Source organism: Nipponia nippon, unplaced genomic scaffold (genome assembly GCF_047370975.1).
Source record: "Nipponia nippon isolate SJK-2023a ecotype South Korea unplaced genomic scaffold, ASM4737097v1 scaffold_6, whole genome shotgun sequence".
NCBI classification, from domain to species: Eukaryota; Metazoa; Chordata; class Aves; order Pelecaniformes; family Threskiornithidae; genus Nipponia; species Nipponia nippon.
In genome coordinates, this window is record NW_028262380.1 from 56,935,001 (window position 1) to 56,962,094 (window position 27,094).

The window sequence follows — 27,094 nt, forward strand, 5'->3', positions numbered from 1 at the left end:
TAAATTTCAAGCTATCTTCTCTTTTATTGTTCTTCAAGACAACAATTAGCATTGCTTACCATCACAGGGCTTGAGAAATGCAAGGTGAGCTGTAGTGTTTTTAGATGGCAGAAGTTTTAGTTGAATTTATTGCCTATTTGCTGTGATGAAGGACTAGTGTGCCCAGCCGTGCTAACTAACATTCTCTACAGGCTGCGTCACGGCTTGCTGTGTTTCCATAATTCTAGCTACCGGACTCCAAATACAGACGTAGAGCAGACAAAAGACCTATTGATTCAAGCTCGGCTTTCTTCATCTTTCAAGGGAACATATGCTACTTATTGTCTGCACAGTAAGGGAGGATGAAACCTTGCTTGTTCATAACCTTGAAGAATTAATGTTTAGGGATTTTTCAAAGGCTATAGGCTAATATTTTTTCAAAGTATTTCTTATTAATTTAGTACTCAGGAGGTTGACTGAGTACTAAGTAGTGGATCTGTTGTTGCTGATGAAACCTGTTATCATTTTACTTTTTGACTTTTAGTGACTCTAGGATCTATTTGCTGACTTTGCACAGTATGAAAATTTGATGGCTTTTTTCAGGAGTTGTACTTGATATTAATAAATCCCAGACCTCGCAGGAAAACCTTAGGGTTGGAGAATAAGAACAGAGAAGTCTTTTGCTTGCATGGATTTTTGTGCTGTTTGTGGCCTGACAGGTATGGTCTGTCCTTGTGCAGGAAAATGGCTCCGAACATTTGTGCTAATGCCTGTTGAGAGGCAGGAATTGGAAACAAAATTGTCTGCCTGGTCCCTCTCATAATAATGACGATTGAAGCTGAAAGTGGATATAAGAGAGTGATACAAAAGTTACCAGGGAAAAAAGCATTTACAACAAATCCCATTAAATTAATTGCGACGGTTACTTGAGCTCAGGAAACCATGAATTCAGAAGGCTTTCCACCAAGGCAGCTTGCACTTTATACCGTGAATGAGCTTTAAGTACTTTTATTACTTGTTTTCACCAAATAGAAAAAAAAGAAAATTTGTGAAGGTTTTTTGGTTTGTTTTTTTAAGATAATGCTTGTGAGAACCAGCTACTATTAAAAATGAGTTACAGTGTAAATGAAGCCACCTAAGCTTTTGAGGCAAATTTTGTTGTGTTCAGACCCATTTTGGAGAACAAAGCTGACCTTTTGTCTTCACAGTGTATTTCTAACTAAAGGATTCTGTGTACTTTGGCTGTCTTGAGGTTAAAAGGACAAGTCTGAATTATGTCAAACAAAAAACTCTGTTTATGCTTTTAGCATGGTTTTGGAAAGGCTGTTTTTCTGTTTTTATCTGAACCTGGAATTTTATCCAGTATTGATCAGGAGTTAATATTCAATGTTCCTGCTTCCTTCTTGCTAGCTGTGGCTGCTGCTGCTGTCCACTAGCTCTGGACCTGCAATATCGCAAGAGTAGGCTTATACCGCAGTTAGAAGCGTGCCTGCAGTTTATAGAGATAAGCCGAGCTAATTTTGAGCTGGTACCTTGGGTTTTAGCAGCATAGGAGCTGAATAGGTTTTTGGAAGGCTACCTTGCCCTAAACACAGAGCTGTCATAGCAGTGTTGCTGTCGGTGTCCAAACTGGGTTGTTTAAAGCAAGCTCAGATTCACCGAGCTGAGCTGCAGTCACACGTCTTACAGCTGTGTAATCGTGGGCAGACGTAGATACTGTGCATGGACAGCTCCTAGGGGGCTTCTAAGGCTCTGTCTGTTGGGAAGTCTGGACTTGCTTGTCTGCTCATTTGCTTATCAGGTGAAAGAATTCAAATGTGACTCAGTTTCTTGCTGCCTCCATAAAAGGGGAAGGCATCTGATCATTTCTTGTTTGTTTTTATTTTACTGTTTTTTGTATTTTTGTTTTTATTTTACTATTTTTTATTTTACTATTTTATTAAGTACTTTATCAGGTAGAATTAAAATAATTGAAACAAAACCAATAAGATCTGTTGATTGATGAAAACAAACCCAAGCAGTAGCCTGTAGTATCAAGATAAAAGTCCCTGTTAATTGTGCCCTCCTTGCCACAGCTATATTTCAGGTATGGGGGATATAGCAGACAAGTATAAATTAGATTTCTTGATTCTTTTCATTTATTGCTCAGGTAGCCTCAATTAGATTAACGCCATGTGCAGGACACCAGCTACTTTTTTAAACTCAAACAATCCACTGTGTGTGTGTGTATGTGCACAGACATACACATCCATGTACGCAGGGAACATTTTTTTTTTTAGGTATAGGATTTTCTAGGTATTAATGTCACAATACCTGTCTACCTAACAAATTATAGGTTTGACCTCACAAGCTGAATTTTTAGCTCAAACACTGTGACAGCACTTGATTTTGCACATGCTGGAATGCCTGTGTCTTCCGTTGGCTTCAGTTAGAACTGCAGGTGTTGAGAACATTTGTATGTTAGTTTATCAAATGGAAGCATGAAAATTAGAGCCAAGCAATGGAGCAGTTCACACAGATATTTGGCACACAGGGGTTTCCAGTGTAGTCTTTCATAAAAAGTTTTTCCAAGTATCTACTCATGTGAAAGAGATGATTCCTTAAAATGTATTTAGCATTTTACATAATGTGGTAAAGGTTTTATATCCACAGTCCTTGTATACATTTTTGTCATTAGAAAGTTTAATTTTCTGTGACTCTTCTTTATGGTAACTTTCACAAAGTGTAAAAAATGTTTGAAATGTAACAGTGGTTTTATTTTTATAAAATGTACTATTTTATACTTACAAAGCCAATAAGAAGTGAGGAGGTTGTGCTCAATCAACCTCCATTAAGAAGTAGTACAGGTTTTAATATGTCACCATGCAGTGCAGTCACCTAGGAATATTTTTTTTTTAAAAGCCATTACTCTGTTTTTTTTAAATGACTGTCTGTGCAGTAACTGTGCAGAATGAACTCTGCCCTACTTCCTCTGCCTTCTGTTGTCAGTTTTTCTCTTTTCTTTGCCCTGACAGTATAGAATGTAATATCTTGAAAAGTGGGGCTTTTTTTTCCTCATTCTACCCAGAGCAATGCAGTGATCATTTTATCTGATGAATTTGTTGAATTTGATGGGTTATTTGTAAAATGAAATGTTATCTACAAAAATATAATACAAAATAGTACATTTTTAGGATAGAGATTTAAGCAATAAACTGTATAATAAATGTAATTTATGATGATGATGAGAATTGAACTGCTTTTGTAGTAACTAGGAACCTTCACTGATTTGTGGGTTTTATTCTAAACTACTCCTCAGTAGTAAATTAAAAATGTATTTTTAATAGACACAGTCAATGACTTTAATACAAAACTGGAGAGTGCCCATGCTCAAATATAATGTGGTACTCCAAGTAGGAAATATGTTCATATTTCAGAGAACATAAGGATGGTTTGGTACACCTAAACCTCCTTCATGAAAACTCATTCAAGAGAGTTGTTTCAGTTCCTTTTTCCTTATTGTGAAGATAAGCTCATGAATATTTTTACTGTCGCTATCTATGTCAAACTCTGCTTTATGAACAAACAAAAAGAGTATTAAATGGGTCTGTCAGCACTCTGTTAGCCCCACTGAGAGAGAAATGCATCTTTACAAATATGTAAGTGCTGACTAAACAAATTCATTGTATCTGAAGCAACTGTATGTTGGACTTCACCAAGGACATGTGAAAGAAATTAATAGTTTTTCCATTTCTGGTTGTGTTACAGATGTGATAGAAAGCCAGACTTTGCTATGCAGGAGTAGTCACTTTGAGAACACACAGTCATTTAAATAAACAGGGCTGCTTACTACAAAAAGTGAAATTGACAGGAAAAAGTACAACTTTTAAAAACAAGATGATTAAGGATAGTATATAAATATAGTAAAGAGGGAGACTTATTTTGGCAACCTTACTGTGAATGGGTTTGAGCTCTGTTTCTGGGTGTGATTCACAGGTTTGGAATATAATCAGGCTAGAGCTTACACTGATTTGACTGCTTTATATTAACATTGCTTCCAGTTTATACAAGTTTGTTCCTAAGGATGCATGAACAGCAACAGCTGGACAGTGAAGTTCTAAATATGCTAAAGGTATAGAGAAAGCTCTACCAAATATTTGTGAATTTAGCTCAAAGTGGATTTGGATGCCTAAGTATTCTAGAGAGTTTTTAGTCTTGGCCATAAATTTCATTTGCAATGCTTTGCTGTTACTCATTTAAAATTTTCAATGTTGAGAACTGCTGATGACTGCTTAGGCATTTTCTCTGTCATCCCCAGGAAAGATGTCCAGAGACCGGGCTCTGAGGAAGCAGCAGCAATTGAATAATTTGGTAGCAGCAGTGACAAAGCTTGCTAAGCCTGGAGATGTGATTGTGGATTTTTGCAGTGGAGGGGTAATGTATATTTTTGTTTTCACATGGTGCAATTTCTTTCAGCTTTCATCTTTGTGGTTCTAGGTGATTGCTGCCACAAAGCAAAGCAAAAGAATAAATGCTGAAATTTTAGCTGCTTTCAAAGGTTTTGTCACTGGTTAGGGGATGCTCATCATGTAATGAGTCAACAACAGGGGCACTGAAAAGAGACTCAGATTTTGTTGTTTGTTTTTGTTTTGACAGGGCCACGTTGGAATTGTTCTTGCTCACATGATGCCATCATGTCAGGTAAATTATAAAGTACAGATGGTAGGAGCTTTTGGTCTCTGATAATCATCTTAAAAAGATGTGCATGTAGGGAGAATAAATATAAAGACAGAATTGTCTCAGCAGAGGACTTAGATTTGAAACATGCAAATTTTTAGCATAATCCCAAATGTGTGCTATACTTGCCTGAGAAAACAGAAGTTATAGGAAAATATAAAATATTTGTAAGCTGATTGATATTGGCAAGTATTAAAAGCCTTCCATTGTTGTTGGGTTTCCTGCTAATCATTTTGGACATCTCAAGCTCTGCCACAAGTAATTTAGACGTTTTCTCAACTAAACTACAAAGTTTTGTGCTTGTTGGTAATGTTGTACTTTGATTTCTCAGTATTATTTTGCCTTACTTTATCCTGTGTATGAAATCTAGGTGGTGCTCATAGAAAACAAGGAGTTGTCTCTGATCCGTGCTAAAGACAGAAGTGATGAACTAGGTTTAAACAACATTTGGTTCATTCAAGCAAATTTGGACTATTTTAATGGGACTTTCAACATTGGGGTAAGTGATTATAACTTTTCCAGTTCAGAACTTCAGTGTCTGGTCAATTGTTCTTAAAACAACTAAAATATCTGAGAAGAAAATTCTATATGTCCTTACAGACAGGTATTTTTGATGCTATGAGAAGCACCCTTGTTATAGTAATCTGTATTAAGTTAGTTTTGTATTTATTATTTGTTGCAAATTAGCATTACTTCTATATTACACGAGTGAAGAAAGAATTGTCTGCTCCAGTCAAATACAAAAATAGGAGTGCTGCCTGACCATGTTGAAGAAAAAATGGGGTGGATCATTGGTTTAATCATGTTATTTTAAAATCAGTGATATAAGGGGTATATTTTGGAGATGGTTTTGAAGATGGGAGAGAAGACTACTGTTGCTGAAATTAAGCCTGAGTACAGTAAAGTGAGATCAGAAGTGTAGTTGGGTGACAGTGAAAGCATTTTAAGATAAAGCAAACAACTCAAGACTACATGATGCAAAACTGAGAAGGAACTATCTTGACAGAGCAAATGTTATACTAATGATATACATGTGTATTCATTGTGTAATGTATACTTGAGACCAGTTGTTCTCAGGGTACCCAGGCCGTTGAGCTGGAAGATGGGGATGGGGAGCAGAATGAAGCCCCCATAATCCAAGGGGAAATGGTTAGTGACCTGCTACACCACGTAGACACACACAAGTCTACGGGGCCAGTTGCGATCCACCCAAGGGTACTGAGGGAGCTGGTGGAGGTGCTCACCAAGCCACTTTCCATCATTTACCAGCAGTACTGGTTAACCGGGGAGGTCCCAGTTGACTGGAGGTTAGCAAATGTGACGCCCATCTACAAGAAGGGCTGGAAGGAGGATCCGGGGAACTACAGGCCTGTCAGCCTGACCTCAGTGCCAGGGAAGGTTATGGGGCAGATCGTCCTGAGTGCCATCGCACAGCACATATGAGACAACCAGGGGATCAGGCCCAGTCAGCATGGGTTTATGAAAGGCAGGTCCTGCTTGACTCACCTTGTCATAGAAGGAGATCAGGTGACCCGTTTAGTGGATGAAGGAAAGGCTGTGGATGTTGTCTACCTGGACTTTAGTAAAGCCTTTGACACCGTCTCCCACAGCATTCTCCTGGAGAAACTGGCTGCTCATGGCTTGGGCAGGCGTACTCTTTGCTGGGTAAAAAACTGGCTGAATGGCCAAGCCCAGAGAGTGGTGGTGAATGGAGTTAAATCCAGTTGGCAGCCGGTCACAAGTGGTGTTCCCCAGGGCTCAGTATTGGGGCCAGTTCTGTTTAATCTCTTCATCAGTGATCTGGATGAGGGGAGCAAGTGCACCCTCAGTGAGTTTGCAGATGACCCCAAGTTGGGTGGGAGTGTTGATCAGCCCGAAGGTAGGCAGGCCCTACAGAGGGATCTGGACAGGCTGCATCAATGGGCCAAGGCCAACTGTTCAGCAAGGCTGAGTGCCAGGTCCTGCACTTGGGTCACAACAACCCCATGCAGCGCTACAGGCTTGGAGAGCTGCCTGGTGGGAAAGGACCTGGGGGTGTTTGCTGACAGCCAGCTGAATATGAGCCAGCAGTGTGCCCAGGTGGCCAAGAGGGCCAATAGCATCCTGGGTCATATCAGAAACAGTGTGGCCAGCAGGACCAGGGAGGCGATCGTCCCCCTGCACTCGGCACTGGTGAGGCCGCACCTCGAGTACTGTGTTCAGTTTTGGGCCCCTCACTACAAGAAGGATGTTGAGATGCTGGAGAGTGTCCAAAGAAGGGCAACGAAGCTGGTGAAGGGTCTAGAGCACAAGTCTGATGAGGAGCGGCTGAGGGAGCTGGGGTTGTTTAGTTTGGAGAAGAGGAGGCTGAGGGGAGACCTTATTGTCCTCTACAACTACCTGAAAGGAGGTTGTAGTGAGGTGGGGGTCGGTCTCTTCTCCCTAGTAACAAGCGGTAGGACAAGAGGAAATGGCCTCAAGCTGTGCCAGGGGAAGTTTAGGTTGGATATTAGGAAAAACTTCTTCACTGAAAGGGTAGTCAGGCACTGGCACAGGCTGCCCAGGGCAGTGGTTGAGTCCCCATCCCTGGAGGTATTTAAAAGACGGGTAGATGCAGTGCTTAGGGACATGGTTTAGTGGTGGACTTGGCAGTGCTGGGTTAACAGTTGGACTTGATGATCTTAAAGGTCTTTTCCAACCTAAACGATTCTATGATTCTGTATTTATAAAGGCAGAATGATATCTCAGTTTTGTAGGACTCATGCTGAGCACTCCTATTGCAGTCAACAGGTGATGCTCTGACTCCCAGTTAACTGTAAATGAACAGATCAAAGCAGGAATCCGACTTCTGCAGGAGCAAAGTAGGTGATTTGAATACTGATTCAAAGCATCCGTGTTAGACCCTGCAAGTAATGAGATAAATGTTCTCTCCAGAATTCTGCAGCCCTAGTGAACGGTAAGGCATAAATAGTCTTTCGTAACTCTGTAAAGGTTCCTGTCCTCCAGTTTTGTTTTCTGTTAATAGAATATGAACTTCTGCAGCAAGCCCCAAGCTTTCAGTGTGAGTCTGAATGTTCTTTAAATCATCTATCCAAGGGCCTGTTTTGGCTGTAGCTTAGGATGTTTAATGCTGAAGGTTTATGGTACATGAGCAGTGCTGTTTAACTATTTGGTTGCTTTATTTAATAAAGGAAAAGAAATATAGTGTAGGAGAAAGAGAGAATTAATTGTTTTAGCCCAGTCCTTCCAAGTGTAAATTTCCAGTTCTCTAGCTTTATTTTCTGTGCTACGTTGTCATATAAATCTCAGTGGATGAACTAGAGATCTATTTCAAAAAATCAGGATCTCATGAATAATTTATTGAATTCTGTGTGTGAAATGTGTAATAGTTTTTCAGTGAAAAGAGTCTCCAATTTTGTGATCACTGGAGTTCCTGTCGTCTTTTTTTTTTTTTTGCTCTATTTTTAAGGTTAATACTAAGTTAAATATCTCTGTGGAGTTTTTATTTTTAAAAAAAGTATGACATTCTCTTCTGAGTTTTGTGACAAAGAAAACATTGAAGTGTATGTCAGAAAAATTCACTTGGAAATTCTTCATTTCCAGGCCTGTGATTTCAGTTTCTTTGACTTGATTCTGTAGTCTATTTAACAGACAAACCTGGAGCTTTCCCTTTTTAGGAGACCTCCATCAGTCTCAGCTTCAGAATTAGTTTGTGTCATACCATGATTCGCTCTTCAGAATTAGCTCATTAACTCAGGATTAACTTTCCTATGCAGCCACATTTAAGACAGGAGCTGGCTGGTTTGCTGGCCAGTAGCACAAGTGTTTGATGTGTTTGAAGGTAAATAATGTAAAGTGTAGCTGCCTTTGTATCATGTAGATGTGGCGCTTAGGGATATGGTTTAGTGGGACTTGGCAGTATTAGGTTTACGGTTGGACTTGATGATCTTAAAGGTCTTTTCCAACCTAAATGATTATGATTGTCATAAACACTGATCTGATACAAAAATGACAATATAATACCATAATACATAGATATGTACAAAGTTTGGCAATGCGTCATCCATGAACCCATCTTCTGAGGCTTGTAAATCTATTCACTCATTGGATGACTTCACTATTTTCAGTAAAACAATACAGTGTAAATGTGAAGGTGGACATGATGATAAGAAATTCACTGGTTACAGTACTTGAAATCTAAAGAGGTAGAGAAAAATGAACATGACAGAAGTCTTGATCTCTCTGCTTGTGGTATTAATTTAAAACATGTTTATATGCATTTTAGTTACCTTGACATCAAATCTGCATTACTTAGCTATTTTCTTATCTGTTATCTGCCAGGAGTTCAAAAGCAGGTTAAGAAAAATGTGTTGACCGCTTCCCTTTTGCTCCACATATAGTTTCTGGCCTTATGAATTGTTGGGGTAATGAAGATCAAGGTTCTGAAACAACCTGTTTGAATGCCAAACTTACTATTACATTATAATATTACATGTTGTTGTACAAGCGCCGTAATAAATGGCACTTTATTATGTACAACAGTCATAATAAAGGATTTCAATCTAAAAGTGAAAGCTTTCCGGATATTTGCATGCAGTGTTCATTTACATGCCAACACCCAGAGGAGTCTTTGAGATCTTAGTTGTTTTTAATACTTATGGAGTACTCATAGTATCTCAGCTAATTTGTGAGAAGTTGAAAAGTTTAAGGTTTGATTGGGGGGTGTATATTTTTGAGTGTCTTGAGTTCTTATCTTTTTAAGATCACTAAAGTGAACCTGAGGTTTCATGAAGCATTCTTTTCCCTTCACTTTTCTGTGTGCAGTAGGCTGTTCTGGGGGGTTGCAGCACTGGAGGAGTAATACAGGGCAATGGTCTCACACTGCATTAGCTCTGTTGCTCTCTTCAGGGTCCACTTTGTTTTCCTGTGTCTATAGATGTATGGATTTATGAACCAAATTAGTAGTCCTCACTTTTTATTTCATTTCAGATAGGGAGTTTAATACGTAGGATATCCTGAGAAAGCTTTGTCTTGAATTTTACTTGTGATTTTTCACTTAACTAAATTGATTCTGAGAAACCCAAAGAAGAAATCAGTTGTTGTAAAAGTTCATACCAGCTCAGCAAAGCTACTGGTTTTATCCACTGCTGTTTTAAGGTCTCTTTTCCAAACATGCAAGCAAAGCAGAGGTCTTCGTTTTCTGCTTGGATAGATGGGACAGTAACTATAGTTATATTCTATGATAATCTAATAGCTGTGATATTAAGAATCTATCTCTGATGTTAAACTAGTTTTATTTTTTTGTTTATTTCACACAAGCAGAAAACTTCCATTGTGAAATTTTCTTATTAATTTTTAATGTTCTGCTTGAGACAAGAATATTTGTTACCATCTGTATGCAGTTATAGTTCAGTTGATGATTAATGGTCTGCTCAGCTGAGCTTACATCAGGCAGTCTGCAAACAAAAAAGTCCTTGTTTTAATCTGTATCTGAGAGCAAAGTTTTTATCTTCCAATTGCTGTACCGTGAAAAACAACTTTGAACCCTGAAACCTGAGCTTTGCAATTTTAAACCTTTTTCCTAAATTTACAGTGAACAAAAAGCAAAGAAAAGAATGCAGTTTTACAAATCCGCACCGCTGCATAAAATTAAAAATGTGCCTCAAAAATATCCTTAGTTTAATGAAAACTTAGATCAATGTGTATGCACCAGGCCTACTCTTTGAGCTACTGAGTACATGGAAGAAGGCAGAGAAGGTAATGCCTCCATTTCACCTGGGCCATTTGGTATCACAGGAGAGACCCGCTTGCCTTCCCTTGCAATACATTGAGTACAGCAATAACTTGCCTTTCTGTAGTAGAGCATGAAGAATTTGGGTACAACTTGTGCGTTGCCCAAACACACATCAACGCTCACAGATAGCTGTTGTGATTGAATAGCATTCTGATTTTAGTCTGAGCGCCCATCACTAAGAAAAAGGAAGAAAAGAATAAAGAGGAAAAAAAAGAAAAGGAGAGCAAGTTGTATTTGATGTCGTGTCCCCCCCCCCACCCCGTGTTTGTTTTCTAAAGTTTTTACTCAGTACCTTACAATCAAATGATCAAAATTTATGCTTAAATGTTGTCCTTTAAATGCGACCTTCAGGTATATCTGTTACTTCTCCTACTGCTAGGTTGAAATCCAGTTTTGAAACAGTTCTTTGTATTTCTAAGTCATTTTTGCTTGACAAAGACTTTTGACTAATCGCCACAGTGACTTTAATATTTTTCTGGAGCTTTGTTTTTCATTGGTTGAATATCACGATGCAGCGTACCTCCCTTTTGAGTGCTTTTGGCAAGTGACCCTTGTTTGGTGTTGATGGTTCCCTTCTTAATGGAATAGGCCATACATTTTCCTCAGCATAGATATGAAGGAGAGGAATGAAAAACTGAGGAATTAAGGACCAGGCCTTTGGCATAACAGCTTTCACTGCAAAAACATCTTCATATATTTAAGTAACTCAGTCAACCAAAAAAAATACTGCAACAGAATTGTGTGTAGAATATTGCTATAAAGAATTTGCTTGGTTTTTTGTTTTTAACACTGTAGGTGGCTCTGCATGCATGTGGTGTGGCAACAGACATGGTGATCGAACACTGCATCAAGGCACGAGCAGCCTTTGTCATCTCCCCTTGTTGCTATGGCTTCATTCAAAACACAGTGAAGTTTAAATATCCACAAAGGTAAACTAAAGCTAACAAGATAAACTTCAAAATATCAACTTAAATGAAGGAAGAAAATACTAACAGAGTATAGACTTAATCAATTGAAGATCATTGCAAGTATCTAGGCTAAATTGGTTCACAGTTGTAATGCAACTGTTTCCTCCTGTTTCTCTTTGCAAACCCATCCTGAAAGGGAGACAGATCAGTAATTCCTGGATTGTTTTTTTCTGGATTTATCTATTCATAGTTCAGAAGACTTTATACCATCAACACAGTAGAAACAGTATGTGGAAGTCCATGTAATATGCAGACCTTTTACCTTGAAATCACAAAGTTAATAGAAAACTCATGAAAATTACTGTAAGAAGGGGAATTGACATTTTAATGTTGGAGAAAGATGTAACCAATCAACTTAAAGAAATGGGTCTGCTTTATACCACTTGTGAAACTCTTCTGATTTATTCCCAAGTAGACAAGCTCTCCTGTATTTCAGTTCATATTTTTAATACTTTTTCAATGGACTGTGTAGATATTTTGTCTTCTTCTAATCTGCCATGTTGGAGATACTTATATATCTTAGGCTTAAGAATTTTAATGCCTTTGATATAAATAAAATGTAGAAGCTAAGCATAAAGCAGCAGAAGATAAGAGGCTAACAGCTTTCTGAGGCAGAACTAGATAGGGGAAGAGGGTTGTGGTTTTTTTTCATAAAGCTGAGCTGTGCATTTTGGATGTCCACGATGAATCAGATTTAGTTCTGCTAGGAATTACAACATTGTTGTAGGTACATATTTGCTAAAATAAGAAACTGAAACATGCTGTTATAAAAAGAATCAACAAATCTAAAAAACCTTATGCATCCATGTTAAATATTTTTCATATTTTTGTATAATATCGAAGTGTGCTGTTACAGAAGTGTGTGGAGAGTAAATATTTAGAATTTGTCAGTTTGAGAAACTTTGCATTTAACAGTGTTTTCTTAGTCAGTTTGATTCTTCCATCTCTTTATGTGTGTCCCTTTTTGTTTTGTCTTGTGACACAGTAAAACAAATAAATATTCTTAAGGAAGAGGCAATAAAATTTTAAGCCGTCTAAAGTTAGCAGGCATGTAGCACTTCTCCGTTGGCTTGTTTTAAAATTTACTGGGTACTGTTTAACTTTTGACCAGTTACATTTTTAGATCATGAAGACTGGAAATGCTCACTATGTTAGAAGACTTTTGTTGCTGTAGATGCTGCAAGAATGTAAATTATGGTTTTGTTTGCTAAAATTTTGAATCTAACATTGTAAACCTATATAGAAAGTTATTTGGTTCATAACATATCAACCCTAGCTCAAGCTACATTTAAGGTTCGCTTTTTCTTTTTTCTTCATTTTATATGATCATAAAACGTGATAGCCTGCCTATGTCCCCGTATTGCCTGTGCTCTATACTGAATTCCATTGTAGAGGCACCTTACTTCTGTGACACAAACAAAATATAGGCATGTCTAGAGGTTGTGTACATGTAATATGAAATATTTATGTGACAACGTGGAAATGCCAGTAAATCTATGTTACCATTTATAATGATTTAAAGAGAGAATTTTTATGAATAATACAATAGGAAAAAAAAAAAAAGACGACACCAAATGCAGTTTTCCTTTTCCAGTGAACTGGAACTGTAATGGTTTCTGGTTTTTTTTGAATGCCTTTCTGTAGGATACAGATATTGCTGTTTTGTTTAAAATGTGTTCAAGATATTGCTGTTTTGTTTAAAATGTGTTCAAGTATGTAATGATTGCTTCTATTTTCCACTTCTGCTTTTTTTAGATGTTGATTTAATTGCTCTGTTTTTTTTTTCAGTCATCAGTTCAAAGAAATTTTGTCCTACAAGGTATGTAAAAGTTTTGGGGGAGAGGGAGGGTTATGTGCAGTTTCCTGCGTTTCACTGAGTCTTCTTATCAAATGAAATATAAGTGGTTATCTTTTAATTGCAAGGAGGAGCATGTGTTATGTGAAATGTCCAATAGTAGTGCAGATGTCATTGTGTTGCTTTCTCTCCACCATCCATTTTTTAAGGCTTTTTTTTCTTCAATAAAACTAAATAGTTTCTCCACAAAAGAACTTTTTTTATCATAATGCGTAAGCGGGCCATTCCTAAGATACTTCAACATTTATCAGTTAACAATTACAGGATACCAATTTATTTAGGTCTTAAATACAACTGTTTATACTGTGGAAATGCCTGATTATTTTTTAGGTAAAATTATTGATTTTATAGATGTTATTTTCTGCTAAAGATTAGATTTCTCCCTCTATGTCTAGAAGACTGGACATAGTGAGTATGAAGAGCTTATACTCATCAGCAAGAATTTTATGCAGTATTGTTTTAAAAACATTATTCAAAATGATTTAAAAAAATAATCAAATGTGTTTTGACCTTGGGGGGAGCCAGGGTCTGTGTGGAGATTGAGAGAAAAGTGGGAGAAAGAATCAATGAGATAGGCAGATCTGACAGAATGAAGATAACAGATAACAGGGGAGTGAAAAAGGACAAGAGCAGAGAGGTGGACAGCAGACAACAGGTACTGATCTGTTAAGCTTTGTCCAGTGTGTTTAAACTAGTTAGTGATGAGTAGATGCACTTAATGGGGCATGGAAAGAAAATGTTTCCATTTGAGAGAAGCAAGGTTATATAGAAACTTTACATGCCAAATCCTAGACAAGGGTCTTGGTGTTTACAATATAGAAAATGAATTTTAGAGATGCAGAATAATCCTTTGTAACAGAAATATGAGAGAAAGATGGTATTTCTAATACCCAAATGTTTTTTCGGACAATGATCATAACAAAGGTGCTATATATAGCAGGAAAATGGAGATTATCCTTTTTAATTCTCAAGTAAAAGAGCATTTAAAAAAATTCAGAAAATTTCCAGCCATCTTATATAGGGAAGTTCAGTTATCTGGTAATACACTAATGTTATCTTCATGACAGTCTGGTTTATGTACACTTTACTAATTTACATGGAAATAAATGACCACAGATTGAGATGATAAAAGCGGCACAGTGGATTTGGACCTGCCGTTATTTTTTTCCCTTGATTTAACATTATTTTCAACATATTTATATGTTTGTAACGCATAATCATGAAGAACTCGGGTTTCACTTCAGAAAAAGTTCATTTACCTACGTATTATTAAAAGTAGACCTGTTGACAGTACAGAGGGACATGGTGACAACTATAAAGTCAAGGATGCCTAGATCAGGACAGTGTATGTAATCTCATTAAAGCTCAGTGAATTTTTTTCTTAATCTGTTATTCCACAGAGGTTTTATCAACCATGTAGAAGTTCCAGCATTTTATTATTTGTGTTGCAGAAGGGCACAGGGGCCAAGGACAATGCTAAAAAATATTGCTGCTCTTAATAATGTAAGACAAATGGTCTAGGCTGGTTGGTGCCTCAAATAATCCTAGTTATAAATAACTTTTGTTATACAGCTAGCTATATGCATTTTTATATTTCATATTAATAAATTGTTACAGGTTATTGGCTAGTAGCCAGAGCTGCCATGTGTTAGCCAGACGTTGTCTGTGTCACCCCCCTCCAGTTCCCATTTTAAATTCATTTCTCTTATCTTTCATTTCAGTGAGATCTAAAAAGACATCCAGAAGTCTGGCAATTCCAAAACTTTTTTGATGAGAACATTATGCTGTAATTGATTAGTTTATAGCTCCAAAGAATAAGGTTATGATAGCTGTAGATTTCTACCATGATACATTTTGAGACTCTTATTTGTCAAGACACTCTCCCTATAGGAGAATTGGAAAGTAAAACTGAATAACTTTGCACGTACAGCTTTGAAAACTTAATAGGAATTGAAGGCATGGGTGTTCTAGTAACCAAGTTAACTGTTTATGCACACACAAAGTTTGGGCAGTTTATAATTATCGTCATTATTTTAGAAATGCTTTTATTATTCCTGCCAACAGGGAATGTGACAATTTAATGACTGTGTCATGGGGATACGATGTAGTCATAACTTGGGCTCTAGTTTAACTTTTTGGATCATCTCTCTAGGAAGCCAAGGCATTAGAGTCAGTCCAGAGTTTCAGGTTAAGTGGTGAGGCTTACCTTGGCTCTGGTCTAGTTGGATGAGCTGAGAACCTGATGTTGCAGAGAGCTGGGTTGTGTTGGGTGCCTGAAGGCTGGTTAAGGCTTCTGTGCTAATGTGGATCTTCTCCATCTCCTCTGAATCCCTCTTTTTCTCTCCAAGCTGCCTATCACTGCTTCTTCTCTCCTAACAGCAGCCACATTGCTTGTGGCTCTCCTTCTCCATTCTCCAGTAGTGACATCTGGGTTTAACGTTTTCATCTCCTTTGTACTACAAAACCAGCCATATCTGAACTGAATGGACTGGGCATAACATGTTTAAGTCCTAACCGTGTTATAACACGTTCTCATTTTGCTTGCATATTTCTTACGGAGCTGTGAGCTGAAAACCTTCATGTGAATGAGCTGTACTAGGGAACAAATATCCATGCCTCAAGATATTTTAAATTTATTTAAAGGAGTAATATTTGAATATCAAGTAGCAATAATATTTTATTTCATAATATGTGGGCAAACTTTTTGTGGTCAGGTGTCTATTTAATTTATTAATTGGATGGCTTGTACTGTGGAGGGAGTTACCTTCTTGATTTAATATGAAGATGGGATTTCATTCAGGTTTTTTGTGAAATGAAGACTTTTGGATGTTTGTGTCTCCCTAATAAAAAGCTGGAGTAAGTATCCTTACTTCAGGATACTGAAGAAAGCTGAAGTATCCTTAGGCGAAGTTGCTCTCTCCATCTGTTACAGGAACCAAACCTTTAAAATCATCATTTTATATCAGACAAGAATTAAAAAAAAAAAAAAAAGTTTTTTTGATGCAAGACACGTCCTTTTTTCAGAACTGTAACTCTGGAAGCTTTGCTTAGCAGAGCACTTTTTGTCATTGTCCGTTTCTGTTTTCTCCCCATGACATTATAGGAGACTTGGGAATGTTGTACAGTTATCAAATGGTTCTGATTTACTCTGTCCCGTACTTAATATTGCAGCAGTCCCAAAGAGCACTGCTGTCATTAGAGCATTAATTTCATTGCTACACCTTCAAGGCTTTTTCTCTCACCATCTGGCTAACTTGCCTGCCTTAGCTTGGCTGGTCTTTGAGAAACCGTTATGCTAGCGTAGGCGGTGGTTTTTGAAGGCAAACGAGGATGGGGTTCTGCCTGCTTGCGTAGTGATCTAAGCAGGGAGTAAGGTGGTGGGGCTAACCCTTCACTGCACCATACCCCTGGGGGACAAGGCAGGAAGAAATCAACAGCAGCTGTTTTAGAAGCCTCTGCAGAAACTTGAAGTGGAGCAGGGGTAGTTTGAAAGTGAATTGTGCTCATTTTGATGTAGGAAACTTTCCTGTTCACAGCCAGGTATTTTTTGCCTTCAGGATCAGTCTTGCTTTCAGGATCTTTTGGGTTGATCTTGAATGGATTTGGCAGAGCAGAGGAAGTTTGACCCACAAGGTGGTTCTTCTGGGATTGAAAATCACTGATTGGGAGAAATGTGCAGTAGCTCCAATCACCTATTTAAGAATTTTGTCTTTGCTGCTTATTGATGTAGAGATGCTCCCCTATGGTGATTGTGCCAGAAGGCAGCTGCGTTGCTCATCAGTAATTGAAGGCAAAATTAGTCTGCAATATGTCTTTGGAGAATGCTATCTTGTATACATTGCATCCAATTCAACTGCTGCAGAGAATTAGAGAAAATTTAGCAAGAAACAAATACTCATGAGTAGAAATGTGGTCACGGTTACAAACACTTCATTTACACACATATTTACAAGCCCAAGCAGTATCAAAATTAGGATTTGCACACAGATAATTTTTCTAGAAAGACAGTCTTCAACTTGATAGCATTTTTAATACTTTTAAATATTTAGTTAGATTTTTCTTACTTTATTTGGAAGAGGGAAATGCTACTGGACCAAATTTCTTCTTTTTTTTTTTTTTTTTTTTTTTTTCTTCTTCCAGGAGCACATGATCCTTTGCAGATTTGCAGATCAGACAGCTGTTCAGCTTCCACCTGAACGCAGGCTTATTGGTATGAATTTCTGCAGCTGTTGCGTAAACAATCTCAGTAATGTATTTACCTTGATACATAAAGGAAGAAGCAGTACAATTATGAACAGGGTATTAAGTTGCTGTCTTCACATAACACTTGAAAAATTTGAGTTTCTTCGCATTTTGCCTCTTGCTGTTCTCAACTATGGTATAGAAACTCTTTTCTTCTTTCAAAATTATCAATATGAGATAGAGGGTTTGCATTTTACTGATTTTTGTTGCTTCACCTTTTTTTCCCCCACCATTCTCTGGAAAGAATGAGGTCTTCGTAAAGTTCACTAACATCCTGCTATTGCCAGTTTATCTTACATTAAATGCACAGGCTATTCATAGTAGTGATTTTTAGTGTGCACCCTTTGTCCTGCTTGTAATTGCTGGTGATAACTCTCTTAGAATGGCAAACATCTAATGCCAGCTGGAAACAATAAGGCTAAATTGCTGAAGTTGGGCTAGCTTTGGTACAGGCAGGCTTAAGAACAGACAAACCTGTTTGACCCACTTCATTATTAGGATCACGGTAATAATTTTAGAAAAAAAACCCAGAAGATTTTCTGGGATATGGTTTTTTTAATAGCGAATAATATTTATAATTTGAAGACTTTGCTGAGAACACAGTTTGGTTTACCCCTTAGCTGGGGTACCAGCTTTCCCATTGTGGGGAAACTTATGTTACAGCTACAGCAGAGCGTGACTCAATTTTTACCTTTCAGTAGTCAGTTCTGTTTCGGGTTTGTACTTTATTGCCATTCTGAGTAAGAGCAGCTGCCTTCTGTTGGGTCATTTCCGTGCAATTAATGGCCAAAGTAAGTTGATCCCTGAGATTTTACTTTCTTGGTCAGATGTCAATGATTTCTGAGGAGAAGAAATGCAAGGAGCTATCATTAAGATAGCAGGAATTTCTTTACTCAGAAAGGCAGCAAAATACATAATACTTCAAATACTTGGAATAAGTAAAGCCATTTCTTCATTATGTGCAATATTCTAGTGTCCTTTGACTTACAAAAGGGTATAACGTGCTCCTGTCTGGTATTAATGTTCTGATGGAAGCTATAAACTAGCTTCCAGGTCAGAAAAGACAGAAGGGGCTGGGAACTCTCAGGATATAACTGCATTCTTGGCTTGCAAGAAGCACTGAGAAAGTATATTAAAGCAGTAGTGGCAAATAATCACAATGTTTTTAAAAAGTTTAATTTGAAGAATTCAAAGTATTTCCTATGCTCACTGCACAAAAAGAAAATAATGCAGATTCTGAGATAACAATATCTATTTTATAATAAATTCGTTGGCTCTTTTGCTATCATCGCAGTATTTGAAAAAAATAAAACAAAAGAGCAGTGTTCAGTTACCAGTGTAGCACCCCACATTGTCCTCTGCTCCTTGCCAGGTGGACTGAAAATTGGAAAAGGACCCAAAAAACTTTTTTGAAAGACTGTAACTTTTATCTGTTCTCTGTCTCTGAAACTGCAATTTTTTTTTCACAAATTTAACTTTTATGTGCTTTGCCCTGACAAAAAAACAAACATAAATCTTATTCCTCTCCCTTTCCCTACCTCATTGGTTCTTCTATTTTTTTTTTTTAAGTTCCATGTTTCATTGAAGATCATTCCGATTTCAGTGTTCTGTTTCAGCTTTGAAACTGGTTTTCTGGCAGTCTTGTTGGGGTACTTTTAAGTTTTGCTTACAAATAATTGAAGATTGAATCAGATCAGTGTTACAGCCATGGTGAGATTTTTTTGTTTGTTTAATTTTGTGCAATGCATCATCAGGTATTGAGAAAACTATGTGGATTTCATTTAATGAAAATATTCCTGAACAGATGGAGATCTTCTCTTTTCTGTTGTAAATGGTGGCAAAATGGCTCATTCTGCTACTTTTTGAATATTTAAGGGTTGTATTGTAAATTGTATTTTAGTAATTACCACTGAATTTATGCAGCTTCAGTGAAGTGACAAATCATTTTGTTTCATTACCTGTAAGCCCCTAAAGCACTAAAGTACAGCATTCTGTCTGTGACTGTCGTGGCTGAAACAACACATTTGTCAAAGGAGTTATCACCAATTTCTGTAGTATCTGTGAATGTAAAGATAGGCAGTTGAACCCGGTTCCGCTACACACAGCAATTCTCTCTTAAATGAACAAAGCTCTGTTTCTCATTTTCAATGGACATGTGTGTTTTATCTACCATACGCAGCAGTGGGACCTGAGTGCAAACATACTGAATGGTTTTGTGAACATCGCTACAGCCTACCTGATTTATTCTATCTGATCACAGAACTGCTCCATGTATTTCACACAGTCTTACTGAGAGCACCCAGGAAACCAGGCCCCAGTTGTGACAATCCCAACTCCCCCTTAGTGTGTACACTTTGAATAATAATGATATTGCTGTCAGTGACAGGAGCGTGTACGTGCCATTTTGTTCAACCAGTCACAAAAGGCGATTTTTTTATGAAACCACAAATGTAGGAGAATAGTGCCACAAGAAGTAATTTACGGAGATCTATCCTGGGTGGTTATATGAACTGCTGATTTCTCCCTGCAACATATAAATCTATACAGGACTGAGTTGGAAAGTTCTTTTTCAGGCCTAACCTTATTATTGTCTCTAAATTGTCTCCTTCCCAATTACTACTCTTCTCAAATTCCAAGCCACCAACAGAACAGAGTCAAAATGTCATAATGTTGGTGAAGTCAAAGTAGTGAATTTGTTTTGTAACTAAAGAATTCAGCTGAGGAGAAAATACTTCTGGCCATTGTCTCACTGTGGAAAGACAGAATAGATTGGGCTTAGTACTGTATTAAAGTATGATGTGTACCAGCTGTTCTGAAATACAAGGATGCTGAGGGGCATGTTAGTGCCACCTACCCAAAACTTCTACAGGCATCCAACAGACGCATACCAGGGCTTGTAATGATAACAGGCACTCAAGCTCTGTATATGTACAGGGGAGAGAGGCAGGCAGTTCCAGAGGGCAGTTCAGAATGCCAGACTTGTACCCTGATGGTAAACAGAATGAGTGCTCCTGTCTCTTCCCTTCATAGAATCATTTAGGTTGGAAAAGACCTTTAAGATCATGGAGTCCAACTGTTAACCTAACACTACCAAGTCCACCACTAAACCACGTCCCTAAGCACCGCATCTACCCGTCTTTTAAATACCACCAGGGATGGGGGCTCAACCACTGCCCTGGGCAGCCTGTGCCAGTGCCTGACTACCCTTTCGGTGAAGAAGTTTTTCCTAATATCCAACCTAAACCTCCCCTGGTGCAGCTTGAGGCCATTTCCTCTTGTCCTATCACTTGTTACTCTGGAGAAGAGACTGACCCCCACCTCACTACAACCTCCTTTCAGGAGGTCTCCCCTCAGCCTCTTCTTTTCCAAACTAAACCACCCCAGTTCCCTCAGCTGCTCCTCGTAAAGACTTGTTCTCTAGACCCTTCGCCAGCTTCGTTGCCCTTCTTTGGACATGCTCCAGCACCTCAATGTCCTTGTTGTAGTGAGGGGCCCAAAACTGAACACAGTACTCGAGGTGCGGCCTCACCAGTGCCGAGTACAGGGGCACTATCACCTCCCTGGTCCTGCTGGCCACACTATTTCTGATACAAGCCAGGATGCTATTGGCCTTCTTGGCCACCTGGGCATACAGCTGGCTCATATTCAGCTGGCTGTCAGCAAACACCCCCAGGTCCTTTCCCACCAGGCAGCTCTCCAGCCCCTCTTCCCCAAGCCTGTAGCGTTGAATGGGGTTGTTGTGACCCAAGTGCAGAACTCGGCACTGAGCCTTGTTGAACCTCATACAGTTGGCCTTGGCCCATTGATGCAGCCTGTCCAGATCCCTCTGTAGAGCCTTCCTACCCACCAGCAGATCAACACTCCCACCCAGTTTGGTGTCATCTCAGACCCCAAATATATTTAACTGTACAATTCTGTCAGGAACAAGAAAAGATGTAGGATCACTGGCCTCGAGACTGAAGCAGGATTGTGCATGTAGGATCATTGACCTTGGGACTGAAGCAGGATTGGGCCTTGTTTGTGACTTGAGACTGTATGACTATTAGTCATAAAACATTTCAGGGAGGTGCTAAATCTTTCTTGCAAGAGAGTTTCAAACTGCTGAAAATACGATTTGACAAATCAATTCTGTATTTCAGAACATCATAATCAATTATAATAAGTAAATATGTGAAGATAAATGGCCCCATCGTCTTGGCATGGCTGTATCATAATACAAACTTCTCAGCAGGAAAAAAAACCCCTTGAATTTATCCTTCCCATTTTTTCTGCAAGTAAATGAGATAAGATTAGTTTTCATTAGTAATTTAGTATTTTTGTTTATAAGCAGTTACATTCATATTTCTCAAATCAATTACACTGGATCACTGTTCGGTATTTTAGTCTTTTATTGGTTTTCAGTAACCAGAGATTTTCAGATTTTGGATGCACGTACAGGAGGAAAACAGTTCTGTTTATAAAGGGAGTAGAAGTTTGGCGATTCAGAGAGCTAGGGAGTAAACTATCCATTTTTTTTTTCTTCCTGTGGCTTTTACATTAATGCATGGATTTTTCTGTAAGTTTTGATAATACTTAAAAATAGTTGTGCCTGTTATGTTTCTCCATATATAAAGAGTCAATAATCCTTCTCAAGCTCTTTGCTAAATGAGGGTTACAAGTCACAGATGTGATTTAGAACTGCTAATGACTGTCTATTTGAAGTTAAAGAGATCAATATAGTTTTTAAGTAAATTTGGAACTTATTTTTTAGATGACTTAGTGATGTGTTTTCCTAACATTAAATATTGAAGTGCATGTTTCTGATAATGTTTCTACATTTTTAGAGTTTCCATGCTTCCCTTTGCTCTCATTTTAGGAAAGCAGTGTATGGGGCTTGTGGATCTGGATCGGGCATGGGCTGCAGAAGAACATAACTACTCTGTCCAAGTTATATCTATGGAGCCAGAGAGTTGTTCTCCAAAGAACAATATGTTTGTGGGTATCCCTACGTAGAGTGTGAAACTTGCATTTGAGTTGAACATAAATCTTCAGCGCATAATGACATCCAGCAGATACAAGCATAGCTGGGAACCAGACATCATGCATCTTGAACCCATTGCTTTGGGAAGAGGAAGCAGCACAAAAAGTCTTAGAAAGTGAACTGCATGCAGAGCATCACAAATTGTACTTGTTATGTGTCATTAAGCAACTTTTGGTTCTCTTACTGAGAAGTTTCTGGATCTAATGGCTGTGCACGGAATCATGTCCATCTGCAAAGGTTTAGAAAAAAGTTGGTCTCATTGAAGGGAAGGTGATTTCCTTTTTTGTAAAGCTGCCTTGGCTCCTTCAAAATTGCATTCATGTTCAAAACTGCATTTGTGCTCATAAGCAGAGGAGTTACCAGCCAATAATCACTTGAAGACCAGAAAAGATCAAATTTATGGTGTTAGTGAAGAAGGCTATGCAACAGGTGGTGGCTTGACTTGGCTAAAAAATTCCATACTACTGTAGGAAGATTATTTTTAGTAAAAGTTCATCAGAATACTTTGGGCATCATTCTGCTTATAGAAAAATGTATTCTAACTTACCAATCTTTTTAAAAAGACTTAAAAATTATCTTTAGATATTACACAAGAATTCCGTAACTAGGCATTTGAAAGTGTGTTTAATTAAAGAAAGCAAACCCCTATTTATCCATTGACGAGATAGCAGGAGTTAGTGATGGTGTTAGCGAATGGATACCTCACTACCACCTCTGGTAATTGAAGTGTATTGCTTCCCATTCTTAAGAAACTTGCTGTCAGAAGAAAGTTTTAAGGACAGTTCATGTGTCTCTATACATCATCTTCATTGATTTTTATATTCAGTTTAAAATTTGAACAAACATGCAGTTGTGGAACCATTTGAAAAGATCAACCACAGACGTGTTACTGTAAAATGAAAATAAATGTTCTTCTGTGCTCTGATTAGTAGGCAGTTTTCTATCCTAATTTAAAATCATCTGTTGACACTAACACAATGGAAAATAGCTTCTAACGAGATTTTTCCTGCATGTTTATGGGTTTGATATGTTTATGAATTCTGCCATGGATTAATTTAAATACATCTGAAGTTTGGTTAGTGTGAACATACCGTCAGTGCACGTGGCAAACAGAATTACAAACAACAACAGGTATTGGAGGGGAAAAAAAAAAAAGAATCCTGAAATATTTTATTCTTTATGAAACGTATATCTCTAAAATATCTAAACACTTGGGGTTTTTTTACTGTGAAGACTGAAGGAAGCTGCACACTTATTTGGAAGCACAAAGGTAAGCAAGTAGGTATGATTTTATACCTTTAGCGTGAGTTCTTCAGTAGATAATGATGTGGTACTTTTGCTGCAACTTTTTATAGTTACAGAAGTAGCTGGAGGTTGGAAGAATGTATAGCAAATATAAAATATATGGCAATACCAGTTGCTTCTAGGGTTTTCTCTCATACTTGCCCAAAAAGAACTCAGTTTTTAAGATAGCAGTGTGTCAAGTCTGAACATTATCCATGTTAAATCACTTTATTTAGAACTCCAGATACTACATCTGGAGTGAGAAAATGTCTCTTCGTTACCTTTTTGTGCTGAAGGAAGAATTCGTCAAGGTGAGACATCTGATGCAGGCTTTGATGGTGTTTCTGTTAAGGATTTTCACAATGCTCTGCTCCAGGTAATGGGTACCAATATGAGTGTTTTAATTGTGGTGATGTTGAATATTTGGCATGGTCTGATATTATGCAATAATAAATAGCTTTCAGTAGAGCAAGAATCTGTCCTGTTACATGCTTCAAAATTTCTACAATATCTGTTTCAATAGTTTGTAATAGTTTTTGGATCTACCAGAAAATGGAGGAGGAATGCATTTGGGGTGCGCCACAGGGAGCGTGTGTGCCACTGAATAAAAAAATAAAAATGGCTTTTTTAACAGGTAAAACCAGTATTTCTTGGAAACAGAGGTGGAGAAGGAGCCTTATTTGGACAAATGTCTAAGAGGTTATTAGATAGCACAGTCAAAAAAAACAGCTAAAGTCACACAAGAATCCAAATACCAATTTCTGTTTTGTTTGGGGTTATTTTTCCATTTGTTTAAAGTGCTTGCTTTCATGTTAATGATGCAGTTTCCCACAGGTGTTGCTTATTTGTGACTTAAGTAAATTATTTTATGTCTGCCGCTCCACACAGAACTAGGCCTCACAGGAAGAAAAGATTTATAGAAGCAAGGGAGAAAACCTGCAAAACCAGTGCTGTATTTATACGCATCATGACATCCCATTTTTCTTGGATGGGCCAAACTACAGAAAGTGAGTTTGTGACAGGTTTGGTTTTTTTTTTCCCCAGGGAGGGATATTTCGATGGCATCTCATAGTATCCATTACCTTGATGGCTTACAGGATAGTGAGACTGCATGCCATTTGTAATACTGCTTTGTGACCTTGTCACTGTTGGCATCAATGAGCTCTCGTTTCTTCTCAGGACAACAGAATCTTCCTCATGTCTAAGGATGGAGTTACCTTACTATGAATAGTAAAGCCTGAACTGTACTTGAGGTAAACTGATGTTTTGTTTATTGAAAACTGAAGAGAAGCACATTAAAAAAAGCAAAAAAAGGAGAAGATACTTTCAACAGCTGACAATAGCTAATTTACCACAGATCAAATGGCCATTCTGTGCCATATACTTCCCTCTAGAAATGTGAGCTCAATTATATTAATTTTTAGGTGTGTTAATTTGTTACATGTTTCCATATACGTAAATGGTATGGAATGAATAGAGCCTAGAATTCCCTAAACAAGGTGACTGGACATTGTGGTCCTGGTAAGTGAACAGCTGCTGTTCTTGTAGCAGCTTGTTATGCAAGGAGCTAGCTTGATGTCCGAGATGCAGACCTAAGTACTATTTGTGGTTCTTGCGTGTCTGGCCCCACTGGGACCAGCTGTAGGGTGAACAAAATGTTGTCCTAACGTAGTCATTATTTTCCATTGTCTTGCCAGTTGGCTTTTATGTTACCCTTGTAGCCAGTAATGCTGGAAAAAGTAAGTTTATAACAGGAAACAGATGACCAAACTGAACTGAGCTCCTCTGTGTGTTAGTCATCTGTGTGTACAGGTATCTTTATTTTTGTTCTTTCATTTTTGTCTTTATCGTGTTAATGATCTGCTTTCTCAATCCTATTTCAAGAGGTGTTAGTATTGCCATATGTAGGCATGGGTAGTAATAAACAACGGGCATTCCTAGTAGGTACATTGTGCCTCCTAATTTTTATGGGCTTGATCATTAAAAAAAAAAAAAAATTGAGATGTTAGTATGACTCTGCTAAACCAATCTATTGATTTTTTTTTTTAATGAATATTACACATGTTGTCAAAATTACCTATTGATCGTTCTTACAAAGAGACACATACAAAATGATCCATTCACAGGGCTGCCATAAATTTTAGACTGATGTTTTCTGTTTCTGATTATTGCTTGACTTCCAGCTACCTGGTGGATGTCATTTGAAAAGGCAATGATAATAAGCAGAAATGTCTTTTTAAATAGCTGTCTTCGTAGATGACATGCTCTGCCAGGTATTCTCATTGAAAAGAACAATTAAAAAAACCTGTATGGTCAAGTATGTACACATATAAGTTTATGAGCTTTAAGTAATCCGCAGTGAAATGATTTTATAATGGGTTTATATGGATATTAGTTTGGCTAGACACCATCAGCTGCAGCTATTTTCTGTCAAGATTTTGGTTTAGGATTAGTAATTTACCCTTTCAATGAATATATATATATTTTTTTTTTAAAGAGTATTGAGCTAGAAAAGCATTGCTTAACAGGTAACTGAACAGCTGAAGTAAGTGTTGGTTTCAGTCTTAGTGCTTAGTTGTCAGCAGAAAGAAAAGCAGAATTTCTTCATTTAAGCCTCTTCAAGTACCACTTTCAGTGTTTTGCCTGGGAGCATTGGCCTGTCATACCAAACTCCTGATGTACAATCTCAGTTTAAGTTCCTGTTTATTACTACTTTTTTTTTTTTTTTTTAAAAAGGGGGGGGGGGGGGGAACCTAGGTATCATACATGTACCTGTCTACATATCCAGTGTCAAAAATGTTATTTACATGCCTCTTCAATAGAATGAAGAAAACCTCAGAACTTTCCATGCTCAGACTTACACTTAAACTACCTGGCTATCATGGTTTCGGTTCAGTAGCTTGTCCTTAGCAAGTTTCAGCTTATTACAATTGTTATTAAAAGAAATTCAATTTCCTAAGTTACTAAGATATTAAGATTATATGCAAACAGTAAAACCAAAATGAAATTAATTTTCTCTTTACTCGTAGCTTTTATTTACTCAGAAATTAAATCAGTAATGAAGTGTCCTGCTCTGCACTCTTCTTCTCAAAGTGAATTTAAGAAAATACCTGTATTTTCAAAATTCCCCTGATAAGCCTCATATGTAAGGAAGTGTTTAGGATAGTTTTATAATAAATCACTCAGGTCATTTCTGAGTGAAAACGGAACAGTTTTTAAACTTTGTATGTGTCAAGTGGTATATTTCCTTACTTGTA

The 27,094-nt window shown here is 37.7% G+C and overlaps 1 protein-coding gene across 6 annotated transcripts in view; it reads left to right on the forward strand.

Moving 5' to 3' along the window:
• Window positions 1-26,532, forward strand: part of GSTCD (glutathione S-transferase C-terminal domain containing) — an 84,034-nt gene extending 57,502 nt beyond the window's left edge. For 5 of the 6 annotated variants that reach the window (XM_087737784.1, XM_087737785.1, XM_087737789.1 and 2 more), the window contains 7 exons: window positions 4,277-4,392; window positions 4,615-4,659; window positions 5,066-5,194; window positions 11,264-11,397; window positions 13,225-13,255; window positions 17,432-17,501; window positions 22,389-26,532. In XM_087737784.1, coding sequence (XP_087593910.1) covers window positions 4,277-4,392; window positions 4,615-4,659; window positions 5,066-5,194; window positions 11,264-11,397; window positions 13,225-13,255; window positions 17,432-17,501; window positions 22,389-22,525 — 662 coding nt within the window. In that variant the 3' untranslated portion in view covers window positions 22,526-26,532. The remainder of the gene's footprint in view (window positions 1-4,276; window positions 4,393-4,614; window positions 4,660-5,065; window positions 5,195-11,263; window positions 11,398-13,224; window positions 13,256-17,431; window positions 17,502-22,388) is intronic. The other variant, XM_087737788.1, reaches the window with a different exon arrangement.
• The last annotated feature ends 562 nt before the right edge of the window (window positions 26,533-27,094 follow it).